At 53.7% G+C, this 15,035-nt stretch overlaps 2 protein-coding genes and 1 long non-coding RNA gene across 8 annotated transcripts; 2 read left to right on the top strand and 1 right to left on the bottom strand.

The window, feature by feature from the left end:
* Positions 1-355: 355 nt before the first annotated feature.
* LOC107307584 lies at positions 356-5,669 on the bottom strand. Of its 6 annotated transcripts, none has more exons than XM_015851101.2 (6): positions 4,439-5,669; positions 3,727-3,798; positions 3,334-3,393; positions 2,619-2,690; positions 2,216-2,310; positions 356-1,972 (listed from the first exon to the last, which is right to left on the bottom strand). In XM_015851101.2, exons 1-6 carry the CDS (start codon positions 4,485-4,487, stop codon positions 1,661-1,663), a joined length of 660 nt encoding a protein of 219 aa, XP_015706587.1. In that variant the 5' UTR covers positions 4,488-5,669; the 3' UTR covers positions 356-1,660. The 6 variants fall into 6 exon arrangements, 5 of the variants coding, with proteins under 5 accessions (XP_015706587.1, XP_015706591.1, XP_032297777.1 ...); XM_015851105.2 differs by lacking the exons at positions 2,216-2,310; positions 2,619-2,690 and having other exon boundaries at positions 356-792; positions 1,432-1,491; positions 1,865-1,972; XM_032441886.1 differs by lacking the exon at positions 2,619-2,690.
* Positions 3,780-5,842, top strand: LOC116652691. Its single transcript, XR_004305831.1, has 2 exons — positions 3,780-3,874; positions 5,668-5,842. It is a non-coding gene; the product is annotated as an uncharacterized LOC116652691 (long non-coding RNA).
* A 6,139-nt stretch (positions 5,843-11,981) lies between these two features.
* LOC107307587 (SUN domain-containing protein 2-like) lies at positions 11,982-13,930 on the top strand. Its single transcript, XM_015851107.1, has 3 exons — positions 11,982-12,437; positions 13,124-13,216; positions 13,750-13,930. Exons 1-3 carry the CDS (start codon positions 12,246-12,248, stop codon positions 13,855-13,857), a joined length of 393 nt encoding a protein of 130 aa, XP_015706593.1. The 5' UTR covers positions 11,982-12,245; the 3' UTR covers positions 13,858-13,930.
* Positions 13,931-15,035: the final 1,105 nt, after the last annotated feature.

Raw genomic sequence — 15,035 nt, 5'->3', positions numbered from 1 at the left:
GTCAGACGTTGTTTCAGTGCTGGCCGATGACTGCAAGCCTCCACCCCGGGTGGGTTCTTTCTGTCCCCCGAAGGATGGTGGTGGGGGACGGGGGGGCGGCGTTGATGCCCGTTGGGACCGGGGGCTGCTGGGCTTGTCAGACATCTCCCGGTACATGGAGCCCAGGCTGGTGGGGGCCAAGGCGGGGACAGCTGACCAGCTGATATCTGGCATGGCCAGGGCTGCTCTGGCGGTGCCCTGCAGCAGGTGGGCAGGTTGTCCCCACACAGCTGGCTGGAGATTTGTCTGTCTGTCGGGCCTCTCAGGATAGGAAGTATGACCAGCTGTAGATGCTGCTACTGGAAGGGGTATTCTCAGCTTCCCAGCGGCGCCTGCAAAGAGAGGAACGTGCTGAGGGCACAGGAGAGCCCCTGCTCTGCTTTCTCACAGCGCATGGCAAAGAGCCACCCTCAGCTCCCAGCCTGTCTCTGGCCCAGCAGTAAGGATGGGCTGAAGCCAATGACAACATCTAACTGCGTCAATCACAGACCGTGTGAGCCAACAATTAACTGGTCTCTTTACGCTGCTTTAACTAGAAACGCCTCCTGGCCCACAGCAGCCCTACAGTAAAGAGTTGGGCAGGATGGGGATGGGGGTCAACAACTCACTTTCTGTTCCTGTACCAGTAAATAAGAAGCCAGCACAGAAGCATCCCCAGCAATAGGGAACCCAAGGAAGCTCCAGCAAGTATCAGGTAGAACTTCCAACCAACTTTAACTTGCTCGGCGTTTGCACGTCCTGCACCAGGCACACCTGGAGGAACAACATGGTCATTGCTGTGTCTCGTGCCCTAATGGAAATCTCAAGGAGGTCTGACAATTTTTTTCCATTTTGTTGGACTCCTGGAACAAGTGAAAATCCTCAGGCTGCAATGCTTCCCTGCTTCCAGGGGAAGCAAAGGGAACTCCCAAAGGCACCGCGCATCGAGGCGCTCTGGAGCCTCTATTTTGCCTCTCAGCTTTGGGTACGCTCTGGCTCTGCCAGATTTGCTCCTTCTTCTCCATCATGCTCTAACATTTCTTTTGCACTCACCTACCCTTGCCTTGTGAGGCTGGGTAGTGCTGCCGCAGGCCGGCACACCGTGACCCTTTGGGACACGTCGTCTGACTAAACAAAACTCATTAGAGCAGAAGGAGAGTGTGTGCATCTGTTTAATCAGTTGCTGCTAAGAGTGACGTGGACAAGAACCACTGTCGTGTTGTGCAGGGAGTGCTGCCCTGAGCTCTCCCCCCCTACTCAGACCCCACTCCTCGGGGGCAGAGTCAGGGCCCCTCAGCAGCACCTGAACCTGTTTCTCCCCTTTTCCTTCCCCCCGGCATGGGCACAACTTGCACGCTCCTAGTTTTCAGGATGTTTCTCCTGCTTATGAACTCCTGCCAGATCGCTGCTTACCTGGATTCCTCAGAAAACGATAGACCCAGTTGTGGTGGGCTTCCCCGGGATTTGACAGCGCTGTGAAGAATGAGAGAAAGGCAAAGTCTGGGCATGGTGCAGGCACAGAGGAGGCAGAAGGACGAGGAGGCTCCCTCTATGCCATTGCGCCATCTGTGAGTCAGTGCATCTCTCTGGACCTCAGTTTGCAGGATGGACCCCGCTCCGGGCTGCTGGTGTGCCTGGAGCCTCAAGGGAGGCACAGCAAGCTCGGAATGCAGGGACTGTGTGAGGGAGGTACGCTGAAGGGTCCTATTCCCTCCCATCTCTGCTGAATGTGGTTTTGGTGGCCTTGTTCCCAAAAGGACAAAGTTCCTAAGTCCCTGGGAACTGGGTGCAGTGGGAGGGGAGCAACCTCTAACCATGGCCACGGAGCTCTACCGGCGGCCCTTACCTGGAGTGCCAGCTGCTTGCGAGGCCTCTCTTTCTCCCAGAGGGATGGGCAGTGTGCGACGGATGCCTTGCTGAAATGCATCCCTGTGAGCAGGCTCTGCGTCAGTCCCTTTAGAAAGGAGGTAAGAGAGTAGGGCTGTAAGTAACTGCTTCTCATCAGGAAGATGGTATCTTCAGGAGGAAGGTGATGCTGCAAGCCAGTTCAGACACAGGGGCATCACCACAGCAAGGTTCCTGCTGTGCACACTGCAGATGCTCCATGTATATACATCTAGAATATAGATGTATATACAAATAGAATACATACATCAGCTTCCCAAGACTTTCAGTGGACAGACAGAAATACACCCACCATGTGCTGCCTTCTCCTTTGTGATTTTCTTTGGCATATAGGACAGCCTCTGTGGGTATCTTCCTCTTCCAGCGCCTCTTTCTGTCTCTCAGGACCTGAACAGAAAGTATTGGGATCAATTTCAGACAAACAAGGTATTGAACTGAGTGGTCTTTTCAGCAAAGTCATGAGACAGCAGCCACTCCTGGGATGCCTGTGCGGCTCCAGCACAGGAGGCAGCCAAGTATTTGGCACAGCCTTCCCTGGAGGCACTTCAGCACCCAAAGAATGGGAACTTTCCATCACAAACTGCAACCTACAGAACCGCATCACTGAAGAGCAGATGGTGCCAGGGGGTCGTGCCTGGCTGACATTAGGGCTGTGAGCTGGCATCTCTCAAAGGAAGCAAAAATTCACAGCATACCCTTAGGAGCTGCTGGGGCTTCTGTCCTGGAGCTCAGCAGGGAAGATGGATCCCATCCAATGCTACCCACACCTGTCAACAAACACAGACAGAGCAGCTCCTGTCAGATGTGGCTGGATGGTGGTTTAACTGGAATGACAGCACTGCTGCATAGCACTCTTCTCTCCCTACTAGGCTGTGTGGAACTGTCTGGAGAAGAGAAGGGGGTGGAAGGAGAAGGGGAAGATCTAAAGGCCCTTTCCTGTGGGATTGCCCGGAGGCTTATGGACCAGATTATGGAGGCTTTGGCAAGGCACTGCTTATAGGCACAGCGGTAATCACACAGCGATGAGAAACATCCCCATTGTGCGTTGTGATCTCTCTCTTCCTTAGGGACCTGCAGTGACTGGAAGGGGCTCAGGTGACGATGTGGCACCCAGAGCTGGGTTGAAAGTTGCAGAGGGGCCAGGTGGGCAGTTGGCTGGCAGTTGGCTGGCACTCAGCAGCTTTGCAGATACTCTCTGCATGGAAGAACATTGGGGTTTTCTTACTAGAAAGATCTCCGATGGATGGAGAGAAAGCCAATGGGACAGTGGGTGCACACAGCACCCAAGGAACAGTGACTGCCCAAGCTTCTCATGGACGAGAAACCACCAGGCAGCAAAAAGCTGAACCCTTCCTGAACTTCCACAACCAAATATGAGCAAAGATCATGAGGTGAAGACTGGTGACTTACCTCTGGCATCCACCCCAGGTTCAGGGACAGGTCTCCATTCTGGTAATCCACCAAGAGGGCCTGCAGGCACAAGTGTGATCAGACACAGGTGAGGAGAGCTTCCACTGCACACTGGGGCCTGGTTTTTCTGCAGTGACCTGCAAAGACTGGCAGCAGGTCGGGGAATGACATGGCCCAAACAGCAAAGGCATCGGTTCTCTCCTCCAAAGAGTGGCAAGGGCTGCCTTCCCACTGAAATGGGACAACTCTCCAAGTAAAGAACTACTCTCAGCTGATCTGTGTACGGCCTTTAAGGCACAAAGAGACTTGAAAGACCTTTGGAGGTTCTTAAGTACCTGAATAAACTATTACAGCGCTCATTTTTCTGTCTTCCAGGAAACAGACACAACTTACCTCTGGGTTTCCCCTGAGGCACAAAATCAGTATCCACCAAAACATCTGGATAAGGAACTCCAACATCATCATCTAAAATCAAGAACAGATGAGAGATGTTCCCATTGCATGTTGCGCCTTCTCCCTTAGTGACTGGGGACTGGGTCAGGTAATGGAATGGGAGACTCAGACCGTGATTGCCAAAGCTAGAGAATAACCGGGGTGACCTGGAGCCTGGCACTCGGCAGCTTTTCAAATGCCCTCTCCAGGCCACTTGTAACACACCTCTGGGGACCTCATGGAAGGGTATACAGCCCGTCAGGGCTTTCTTACTGGAGCTCCTTGCTGGATCTCCCACTAAAGCACCAGAGGAAACGATGCCTGTTCCTTCCTCTGGGCTCCAGCTGGGTGTCTCTGTTGGGAACTGGGATTTGCCTGTGGGGAGCACCGGGAAGCCAGAGCAGAAATGCTCACGCTTTTCCCAACACGCTTCTTCTGAGCTTTCCCATAGGACACCTCCAGGGTGGGCTCAGCCAGCAGCAGAGCCATGGCCTGGCATAGCTGGAGCCAGCCCTGGGGGAGCGCTGCTTCAGCCCACACCTGGCTCCTGGGTGCTGCCTGGCCCCCTTCCCAATACCCTTGCAGAAAGGCAGCCCCGGGGCAGTGTGGCACAGGGACAACAGCCTGGACCTCTGGCCTGTAGTTACACTTGGTCCCATCTTTGCCCACCCACCTGCTGCTGGAGCTCGCCACGGCGCAGCACAAGTCTCCTTGGAACACATGGCATCAGTAGGAGGAGGAGAGCAAGGCGGGCGGGGGACACGGCCCCCCACACTCGTGCCATGCTGCCACCACCACCGCTGCAGCCACAGCAAGTGCTGGGGCCAGCACGGAACAGCTGGGTACACACACTGAGCACTGTGACCTCATCGAGCACGGCAGGCATTGTGACCTCACATCCCTTCCAGGATGCAGATCTGTTCTGCTGCCATGGCCAGGTTCCCCCTGGGCTTGTGTGCACTGTGTGGTGGGAGAGGATCGGCACTCATCTGGAGCAGCAGGAGACCACAGCTGAGGTTTCCACATTGACATCATGGAAACAGAATCGTGGAAAGGCTTGGGGGGGGGGGGGGAAGGGATGCTGGAGACACAGGTGCTGTGAAAGGAGAAAGAAATCACTTTAATGTTGCTTTTATTGCTTCATACAGCTCCGGAGATTTAGTTTTGACTTTCAATGGCACCAAAGAAGCCATTTCTTCAGTGACGCTATATTTGTTATCACAACCTCTAACAAAAACGGCAAATCGAGCGGTATCTGTAGCACCAACAGTTCCATCGATTGCCAGAGCATTTTGATGGATTGATTGATAGATTTTCCTATTTCTTCAGTCTGCCTGGCTCTAGTTTGTTATAACAGAGCAATTTGAGAAAAATCCATTTGTTTTTTCAGGACAAATGATATCTGCCATGCCAATTTTGGTCAAAATATATCATAAACTCAATTTCAGGGTGTGAGTGTGTCACAATTTCTGTTAGAATATGTCATTAGCTCTATTTTGGAGTGTAAGAACATCATATATTGGGCCATAATAGGGGCAAAACCCAACTTCTGAGGGTGAGAACTTCACAACTCATGTCAAAATATGCAATAAATCCAATTTTGGAGTGTGTGAGGGCCACAATTTGGGTCAAAATATATCATTAATCCTATTTCAGAGAATGAGAACGTCACAGTTACTTTTATTCTCCCCAGGGTCTGCAGGCCTTTTTCCACTTGCACACTGCACTCGCTTGTCCAATGCACGACACAAAGCCCAGGTGAAACACCTGCTTGCAAAATAAGTCTTTGCCAAATCAAGATAAACGCCCAAGGTCAGCTCTCTCTACAAAGCAAGTTCTTTGTGACCACAGCCACAAACAGCAGTTCCATTCAAACGATCAGAATTCTTTCTTCCATCCCAGGACTGTTCTTCAATCACAGACCTTCAGGTCCCCGACAAAACTCCCTGAGAATGTCCTTGGGACAAACCCTGCAGGGACAAGGCTGCTTCTTGCCCGTGCTGCCCTCTGGTGCCCAGTGAAGTTCCCGATGATCAGTGACACCCTCTGATGATCAATAAATCCCTCAGCAAAGCTACACGCTGTGTGTCTGTGTCCTTGTTCTCATGCTCAGCAGGGACTGCTGGGATCTGTTCCTGCCTGGCTGTGGCCACCTCAAAGTGCTGGGAGGCTTCCCCAGCTCCATGCCATGCACACCATGTCCTGCACCCCTGTGGGCTTCCCCACCCTCTCTCATCACCTGCTCCAAAGTCCTAAAGGATGGAGCTCCTCATGCTGCCATCAGCCCCATTGCAATCCCTCTGCTCTCTCTCAGCTCCTCCATACAATTCCTCCCGAACCCTACACCCTTTGATCCACCTCTGCATGGACACAGTGTGACCACGTCACCCTCCTTTTAGCCCCTCTTACTGCAGCCACTTGTCTCTCCTTTGGGTCTGCTTTAGGCCTCTTGCATCAGTGCCCCAACCCCACCACCCAGATCAAGGTCTGCATATCCCCTCCCATGGACACCTCCAATCCCCGATGACCAACGAAGCCCTCTGATGACCAGTGACACCCCCTGTTGATCAACGAAGCCTTCTGATGGTCAGTGAACATCTCTGACAATCAGTGGAGCCCTCCGAATACCAACAAAGCCTTCAGATGACCGCAGTCACCTCCTCTGGACACACTACAGGGCCGTGATGTCTTCTGTGCAGTGAGGGGCCCAAAAGTGGACACAGCACCAGAGCTGAGAACAGGGGGACAATCACTGCCCCGTTCCTGCTGCCAACGCTGCTTCTGATACAAGGCAGGATGCCATTGTCCTTCTTGGCCTGCTGGGCACACCGCTGGCTCGTGTTCCTCTGAGCATCCACCAGTGCCCCCACGTCCAGTTCCTCTACGCAGCCTTCCAGCCACTCTGCCCCACGCCTGGAGCTTTGCCTGGGGTTGCTGTGGCCAAAGTGCGGGACCCGGCTCTTGGTCTTGTTGAATCTCATCCCACTGGCTTCAGGCCAGACATCCAGCCTGTCCAGATCCTGATGTGCTTACCATGGTGGAGGCGACCGCTGGGTGGCTTGAAACATACGCAGTACCCCATTTACCCCATTTACCCTCTAAACACCATATTAGGTCTCAAGAAACAAGTCCTGTGTGACATGGCACTCCAGAAAGAACCGAGTCAGAGAATGGGGCTCATTTCAACATTGTCCTTGTAAATACTCGGGCCAAAGATCATGGCAAGGAGTGGATTTATCGCATCCACTACCATGCACCAGCTTCTGGTGAAACTGAACGCCAAAATGGGTTGTTAAAAACCATGTTGAAAGCAATGGGTGGTGGGACATTGAAGCACTGGAAGAAGCATTGGGCAGAAGCCACTTGGTTGGCCAACACCCGAGGATCTATCAGTCGCCGTGGTCCTGCCAGCTCCCTACATACTGTCAAGGGAGAGAAGGTCCCTGCAGTGCATGTAAAGAACATGCTGGGAAAAGCAGTTTGGGTCTTGCCAGCTTCTGGAAGGGCAAACCTCTGCGTGGAACTGTTTTTGCTCAGGGAGCTGGGTGCGCTTGTTGGGTGATTGAGTAAAATGGGGCTGTTCAATGTGCACCAGAAGGGAATTTGATGCTGGGGAAGGGCAGTCAGTAATTCCATGCACACGTATAGGTTTGTGTGTGCGTGTGTTTAATGCTTGTGAATGATTGTTTCTTGTTGGTGTGTATTAAACATGCTGTGGTGATGTGGAATAAGGGGTGGAACGTCACTGATGATTTTTGGTTATCGGTATCCCACATCACAGCACCATGTATTGCACTGGGAGTTAAAGAGTTAATCCTCAGGCATGCAGAAGAAGAACTCCTGCATTGCCCAGCAGGCTGTTGGCTGTGCTGTTCTCATTGCTGCTTGGGGCAATAATACATGTAGGGCCTCAGTAGCTCATCTGACATCCCTTTTCCTTCGGCTCTCCTCCCTGCTGCTCCACCTGACGGTGCATCTCCCCTCGGCATCACGGTGAGGCCTTTCCACCTTTTGGACACTCTCATTCCATTTGATTGATGAGCTTCAATCTTCATCATATGGTATTACAGCGTGCTACCTTGCATTCCACACCATGTTGAGTAAATCCCTTTGTTTCTCCTCAGATCGTTGCTGCTGTTTGTCATGGTTTTGGTGTCCCCATTGACAGCTCCCCTCCCATCAGTTGTGAAGATGGCGCTTTGTGGCTTTGTTCCCACCAGGGATGGTTTGTTCTATGATTCTGTGTGTCCCCTTGGGCCAACATTACCCCTTTTCACTGAAATCCAAGCCCATTCCTCTCCATCTCTATTCCCAAAGGATCCTCCTTCCCCACCCTCTCCCCAGTCCCAATTTCGTCTCCAACCCCCAAAATTGGCATTTCCAGGTTCCAAATTCATCCACCCTTTCACAAGCAACACCATGGAAGGCAGCGCTGAACTGGGAACTCCTCCCCAGCCAAGCTGTCATGGATTTGTACTTTTGCTATGGGTTTCCCACCTCATCACATCCTGTGGAGCTCAGAGAAGAACTACACGTTCCAGAGGCCCTCAGGTTCAATTAGACTGTATTATATTGTGTAATCTTGCATCCCACATCGTAGTTAGTAAAGTAAGTCTTCCTCCTTAGATCGTTGCCACTGCTCTGTTTGTTTCCTTAGCCCAGCTCCCATCTCCCTACCCCTTTCCCTTCCCATTATTGGGGGCCGGGGAGCCCAAAGGCCAACTAGCCCCCTGTTATGGACATAGATTGATCCAGATAACTCCATGACGAGGGTGAGCAGTGATAGGACAAGGGGGAATGGTTTTTAAACTGAGACGGGGAGGTTTAGGATGCATCTTAGGAGGAAGTTTTTCCCCCAGAGGGTGGTGACGCACTGGAACAGGTTGCCCAAGGAAGCTGTGGATGCCCATCCCTGCAGGCATTCAAGGCCAGGCTGGATGTGGCTCTGGGCTGCCTGGGCTGCTGGTTGGCGACCCTGCACACAGCAGGGGGTTGGAACTGGATGATCATTGTGGTCCTTTTCAACCCAGGCCATTCTATGAGTCTGTGACTCTCACAGCCCCCACCAGAAGCACACGGCCTGTCCGTGCCCAGGACGGGAGCAGCTGTGCAATGGCACAGACATCTTTACCAGGGCATCCAAAGGAGCTCCGAGCGCAGGGTATTCCAGCCTTGGGCTGGGGGCAAACCCACAGGGTCTGTCCCTCCTGGGCACACCCTGTGAGCTCATAGAAGGCGTCACTTGGCCTTGGCAGCTGTCAGCCATTATGACATCAGAACCTGCCGTCCTGCTGAGGCACGCTGCAGAGCTGTGCAGCACTGCAGTCCTGTGAGGAGTGCAGAGCAGGCGAGTGGAGAAGAGGTGCTTGTGTCCTGGGAGGAGAGCAAGCCATTCTCTGTGTCTGTGCGAGTGAAGGAGCCAAAATGCCAGCCCAGCTGGGCAGGTGGGTGCAGCAGGGCCAGAATGTGGGGAGGGGAAGCCAGAATCACTGTGTGCTGCCGGGCTTTCTCCAGCCAGGCAGCAAACTCCCTTTCCGTGGGCACAGCCCTGTTCCTGCTCTCGGGAGGGCCGAACGGGGCCAGGCCGCTGCCCACCTTAGCACAGCAGAGCCCCTCACTCTCATGCGTCCCATGGGTGCTGTGGCACTGGCCAGCTCTTGCTAAAGGGCCCCCTGGGACTCACAACTCTGCTGGGCAGAGGAACCCGGTGGCAGCTGTCTGCTAAAAGGATCCCAGGAGACCGTGCGTGTCCCCGTGCTGGGCCGTGATAACCACCATCTGATCTCTCCCTCAGGCAATGCGTCGGCCAAGAGGGGGGAAGGAGGACTCCCATCCTGCCTCTAGTGGTCCTTTCTGGTGAGTGTCCCCCACCCAAAGCCATCCCAGCACAACCGGGGAGTGGGACCGTCCCACACGGCTGGGTTGGGAGGAGGGAAATGGGCTGCAGGGCTCAGAGCAGTCTGGCAAACTAATGGTCTCTCCCGACCGATGTCCCCCACAGCTGGAGCCATCCTCTGGATATTGGGAGTTTGGAGAGAGAACGCCCTGCAGGTCAGTGCTACGCTGTGCGGCAGAGGCCAAAGCTCTGCCCTTCTGCCTCTGTGGGGACAGTTTGGCCATGGGCTCATCACTGCTGAGACGGAGCCGGGCTGGGGGTTGCCTTGGCAGCAGGACAGGTTTTGGTGTGGCAGCATCTTCCCAGTGCCCAGCACGGAGCTGAAGGCAACAGCGCGTGGGAAGAAGGAGCCTTTGGCCCATCCGTGGGACTGGGGAGTCTGGAGGGGATGGGAAAGCAAACGGAGAAGCAGCAGATGCTCTGACACCCCATAGAGCCCTATAGAGCCCCCACAGACACCCTGTAGAGCCCCATAATGCTCTGTAAGACCCCATAGAGCTGCACAAGAGCTCATAGAGAACCAAAGAGCCTCATGGTGCCCACAGGCTGTGGTCCTCTGCAAAGTGCTGGGAAGCAGCAGGAAATTCTGCCAGCGGCTCCCTGGGAAGCTCCTTTGGAAGCTCTGGCCGTGCTCCTGGTGCTTCCTCCCATCAAATGCTTTTCTCTTCCAGGTGGTGTCAGCAGGACCTGTGCATGAGCTCCTGTCTCTGGGGTAAGAACACTTCCTTGCCATGCACCTGGCTCTGTAGCTTGGCCTCGGCTGGCTGTGTGCTCCATGCACGCCTTCACCTTGTGCCAGGGCTCCAGCTTTCCCATCTATATGGTGAAGGCAGCCCTTGGCAAAGCAAAGGAACAAAAGGGGCCGGGGGATAAGGAAGGGCACAACCCCCGGATATCCTTCACTCTCGTGCGCACTGGAATTGCGCTGAGGGGATGAAATGCTGAACAAGGACTTGCTTTGCCTTTGCCTTCAGGAATCAATTGGCTGAGGCTGAGATCGTCACTGATAGTTATGAGGGTCAAATTCAGGACTGTCATTTTCATTGCACAAGCAGTGTATGATATTACTTAGGGGAGATGGATCGAGCGAACTGAACGAGTGACAGGTAATGTGTACAACTGCTGCCTTCCAGCTTTACAGGGACAGCTTGCTGTGCTCTGGACGCCTGTCCACACCTGGTCTCCGCCAAGCCTCCCCTGTGTCTGTGGAGCTATCTATTGCTCCACATTGAGTAGCTGCTGCCTGGTGCTGGCTGCACGGTAAAGAGCTGGATGAGGGTTGCATGTTGCAGAGCATGAATTCCCTGGTCTGGGCAGCCAGTAAGCTTGCTGGGCTTGGTTAGGAGGCTGGATGCGGAGCCCTGCAAAGACTGTCTTGCAGCTTCTTAGCTGGAAGGGCATTCCAAGCACTGACAACTGGAGCTCTCAGAGCACTGCATGCTCAGGACGATCTAAGACTGCCTGTCCAGCTGTTCTTACAGCAGACACGGGCTGGCAAACGTCGTGATCAGGCAAGAGCAGAAGTCTGCATCTTGCTGTGTCTCTGGAGTGGCTAGTTCTGGGTAGGAATCCTGCTCAACCCATGCTCCTGTCTTTGTGCTCACGGCTTGTCGCTCTTTCTATTCCCATGTTTGTTGCAGGCAAATTTTTCTGTGCGACGTACCGATCTGAATTAGAACAGATCGGCGAAGGACAGCTATTCTCGAATGGCCAAAGCCTGGGTCTCTGAAAAATCTGGGTATTAAGAATCAGCTTCAGACGTCAGCAGTTCCCTATACTTCAGCGGGATGGGATTCTGCACGCCAGTACCGCAAGAGCTTTGAGGAATGAGCATGTTCACTTCCTTACAGCATTGGTCTCTGGTAACTGGTCCCAGTGGCACGTTGTATCCATCTTATTTAGGTGCCACTGTTTGGATGCGAGAGGGACAACCAAGAGTTACGGTGGGAAAGGCCGGCTTTCTCCTTACTAATTTCACCGCAAAGTCCACGAGACAGCTCTTTGCAGGTATGGAAGGAGAAGTGCTGACTTTGTGGCTTTTCCCTTGCTTTCACACCCCCCCCCGCAGACACCACAGAGCTATAAGGGTACCTGCCATCCCTTCCTTCGCACGATCTGTTCCCTCCATCCTTTCCCTCCCATCCTTTCCCCCCCAACCTTACTTCATCATTCGCCCCATTCTTCTCCCCTTTTCTTCACACCTTCCCCATCTCCATTTACCTTCCTCCATCCTCCCGATCGTCCCAGTTTCCTACCCGCACCTTCCGCCAATTCTCCTCCCCCCATATCACCTTCTGGCTGACTCCATGTTGAATTGGCCCAGCTGCTCTGCTCAGCCCACACTCTTCCCCACATCACTGACACCAGTGTTGGGAGGGTGCTGGGCTGACAGATGCTGGGGAGGGCTGCCCCGCCGGCTCTGTGCAAGCAGAGAAAGGCAATTGACTCCAGAGCTGTTGTCCAAACCTCTGCATATTGCCCTCCCGTCCCTTGAGTAGCGTTCCATGACGGGCAGCCCCATAGAAGACAAGGTCTGTGCTCCTTGCCCACCATCCAGCTCTGGCGGCTCTTTGCCTCCCCACTGATGGACGCGTCTTTCTCCTTTCAGCCCGATGTTTCTGCTGGAAGCTGCTGGGCTTTTCAAGGATCTCAGGGCCACGCTGTCATCCAGCTGCCAGAGAACATCTGGCCCACGGCTTTCACTGTGTGGCACGTGTCCAAGGCAGTGTCTCCCTCTGGGGAGGTCAGCAGTGCCCCCAGAGACTTTGCCATCTTGGTAAGTCTCTGCCTGCTGCTGCTTCTGGAGGGCCCCGAGGAAAAAGCTTTGCCATAGAGCCCCATAAGAGCCCATTGAACCCCTATAGAGCCCCAGAGACAACCAACAGAACACCATAACCGCAACATAAGACCCCATAGACCCCCACAGACACCCCAAAGAGCCCTGTAGAGCCCCCACAGACACCCCATAGAGCCCTATAATGTTCTGTAAGACCCCATAGAGCTGCACAAGAGCTCATAGAAAACTAAAGAGCCTCATGGTGCCCCACAGACACCCAACAGGGCCCCATAACTGCCACACAGAGCCCTGTAAGACCCCATAGAGCCACACAAGAGCTCATAGAGCACCATAGAGCCACACAGTAGACACCCAACAGAGCCCCATATGACCCATACTGTTGGGAGCTCCCAAATTTCAGTGGTGGGCTGCTGCAGAGCACGGCATCCTGCCTGAGGGCACCAAATCCCTCGGCTGGTTCCATGTCTCCAAAGGCCTCTGCTGCTCTTTGTGGCCGAGCAGCTGGGAGCAATTGCTCCACGTGCCCTGACTCAGGTTCACCCTCCTTTGTGCTCCAATCCTGCCAGAGCACAGGGAGGGTTGGAAGGGCTCCCACCTTTGGCCTCAGTGTGTTCTTTATGGCACAGCCTGCCTAAGTGTGACCGCCATCATCTCTTGTCTTTGAGGGAGTGGATGAGGATGAGGATGAAGAGGAAACTCTCCTGGGGTCATTTGTTTATGACGTGGACGGAGAGATCTCCCAGACCTTCCACGTTCAGGTATGGCAAGTGCAAGGGGGGAGGCCAGCTGCCTGCAAGGCATGGGAAGAAAGAGCTTTCCTGCCCACCCTCTGCTCTCCAACATGGCCAACTCCCACGGGGTCCCTTTTGGAAGCCTTTGGAAGCACTTGTGCTGTGGCTATTCCCATGCCCATAACAAAGCCTCTCCTCTGCTACTGCTTCACTTGTATACTGAGACCTTGAAATAACTACAAACTGCTTCACTTATATACTGAGACTTTGAAATAACTACAAACTGCTTCACTTATATTCTGAGACCTTGAAAGAAAAGATTCTTCTCTTGTTCTAAAGGCAGAAACAACATTTGATTCCCACACTGATAAGATGGGCAATAACAAGAGGGGGGTCTGCATGCTAAACAACTATTGAATATGAATCTGAATTCCAGGAAATCACTGACTGTGTATTAGGTTCACCCATATCTATGGGGCGAACAGTGGGATCTGTGGGGCACTATGTGGCACTGGTCCCCCTCCGGCCCATAACGAAGCCTCTCCTCTTTGCATTGGCAGGAGAAGCCCCTTCAGTCGTATCGAAAGTTCAAACTGGATGTGCGGAACAACTGGGGAAACGCGGAATACACCTGCGTGTATAGAGTGGAAATCCACGGAAACCCCTAAAAACCCCTAAAAACCCCTAAAAATCCCTAAAAACCCCTAATAAACCCTAAAACCCCCTAAACTCTGATGTCTACCAGAGGGTTTTAATTAGGGACTGATCATTCACTGAAGATCATTCGCCTCGAGGCTGGTTGGGGGGAGGGAGGAGCTGCGGGGCTGAGTTGGGTGGGTGTTTGGGGGGGGACCGGGGAGGGGGCCGGGGCGAAGGGAGTGGGGGCTGCGGGCCGCTCTGCGTTGGCCCTGTGCTGCCTCTGCGGTGCTCAGGGCTTCTGCTCGGTGTGGGGAGCTGCGCTGCGCTCCCCCCCTTCTCCCAATCCAGCAAGAAAAAGCCTGGGTGGATGTCTGGGTGTCTGGATGGATGTTTGACCAGTGCATGGATGGATGACAAGACAGCTGCCAAGATGGCCACTGCCTCCCCCCGCAGGAAGAGCAGGCCAACTCCAACATGGCCAAGTTCCACAAGGCACAGCACGAGCTGGATGAGGCAGAGGAACAGAATCACAGAATCACAGAATGACACAGGTTGGAAGGGACCTCAAGGATCATGGGGGTTGGAACTACATGATCCAATGTAGTTGCAGGTGACACTTGTGGGGCAGAAGGGACCTCAAAGATCATGGGGGTTGGAACTACATGTGGGAACGTGCTGACACGGCTGAGTCCCAGGTAACAAGCTGCAGGCACGGAGCCGTGACATCAGCATCAAGGTGGGTTCCTACCCCACATCCCTGCCCTCCATCTTCTCACCTCCCTCCATCTCCTTTCCCAATAGAAAGGACTCAGTGAGGAACGAAAGCTGCAGATGCTCTGCCTTCCAGCCCCAACCTCTGATTCTCACAACCCCTTTTGGATCTCTCAACTGTCCTGACTTTCAAGCGCAATAAGAATTGTGTGAGCAGCAGCAGGCTGCATTTGTGGCAGGGCTCAGTTGGGTAGTGCGAGGTGGGGTTTGTGGGGAGCCACAGGGGATGAAGGGTGGCCAAGGAATGTGAGTTGGTCCAACTCAGGGCGCCATCCCACAGTGCCATGAATGTATGCCATGGTGGATGATAAACCTTCAGCCTACGGGCTATTGGGCACAGTTGGTTGCTGACAGGCAGAATGTTTCCCTATGACTTCCCGAGTTATGCTGTCTGTTATGTTCCTGTTAGGCAATGCCTCTGTAACACAGTCCAAAA

The sequence above is a fragment of the Coturnix japonica genome, unplaced genomic scaffold (assembly GCF_001577835.2).
Source record: "Coturnix japonica isolate 7356 unplaced genomic scaffold, Coturnix japonica 2.1 chrUnrandom688, whole genome shotgun sequence".
Lineage (NCBI taxonomy): Eukaryota > Metazoa > Chordata > Aves > Galliformes > Phasianidae > Coturnix > Coturnix japonica.
The sequence above is the reverse complement of the archived record's forward strand: the minus strand, read 5'-3'. Positions and strand labels throughout refer to the sequence as shown.

Excerpts from the sequence above, each read along its gene's own strand:
- LOC107307584 (XM_015851101.2), bottom strand. The coding sequence starts at position 4,487 with ATGTGTTCCAAGGAGACTTGTGCTGCGCCGTGGCGAGCTCCAGCAGCA. Across the intron at positions 3,799-4,438 it reads GTGGCGAGCTCCAGCAGCAG|ATGATGATGTTGGAGTTCCT; the intron begins GTGGGTGGGCAA and ends TCTTGATTTTAG. Across the intron at positions 2,311-2,618 it reads AGCCCCAGCAGCTCCTAAGG|GTCCTGAGAGACAGAAAGAG; the intron begins GTATGCTGTGAA and ends CTTTCTGTTCAG.
- LOC107307587 (XM_015851107.1), top strand. The coding sequence starts at position 12,246 with ATGGACGCGTCTTTCTCCTTTCAGCCCGATGTTTCTGCTGGAAGCTGC. Across the intron at positions 12,438-13,123 it reads CCAGAGACTTTGCCATCTTG|GGAGTGGATGAGGATGAGGA; the intron begins GTAAGTCTCTGC and ends CTTGTCTTTGAG. Across the intron at positions 13,217-13,749 it reads CCCAGACCTTCCACGTTCAG|GAGAAGCCCCTTCAGTCGTA; the intron begins GTATGGCAAGTG and ends TTGCATTGGCAG.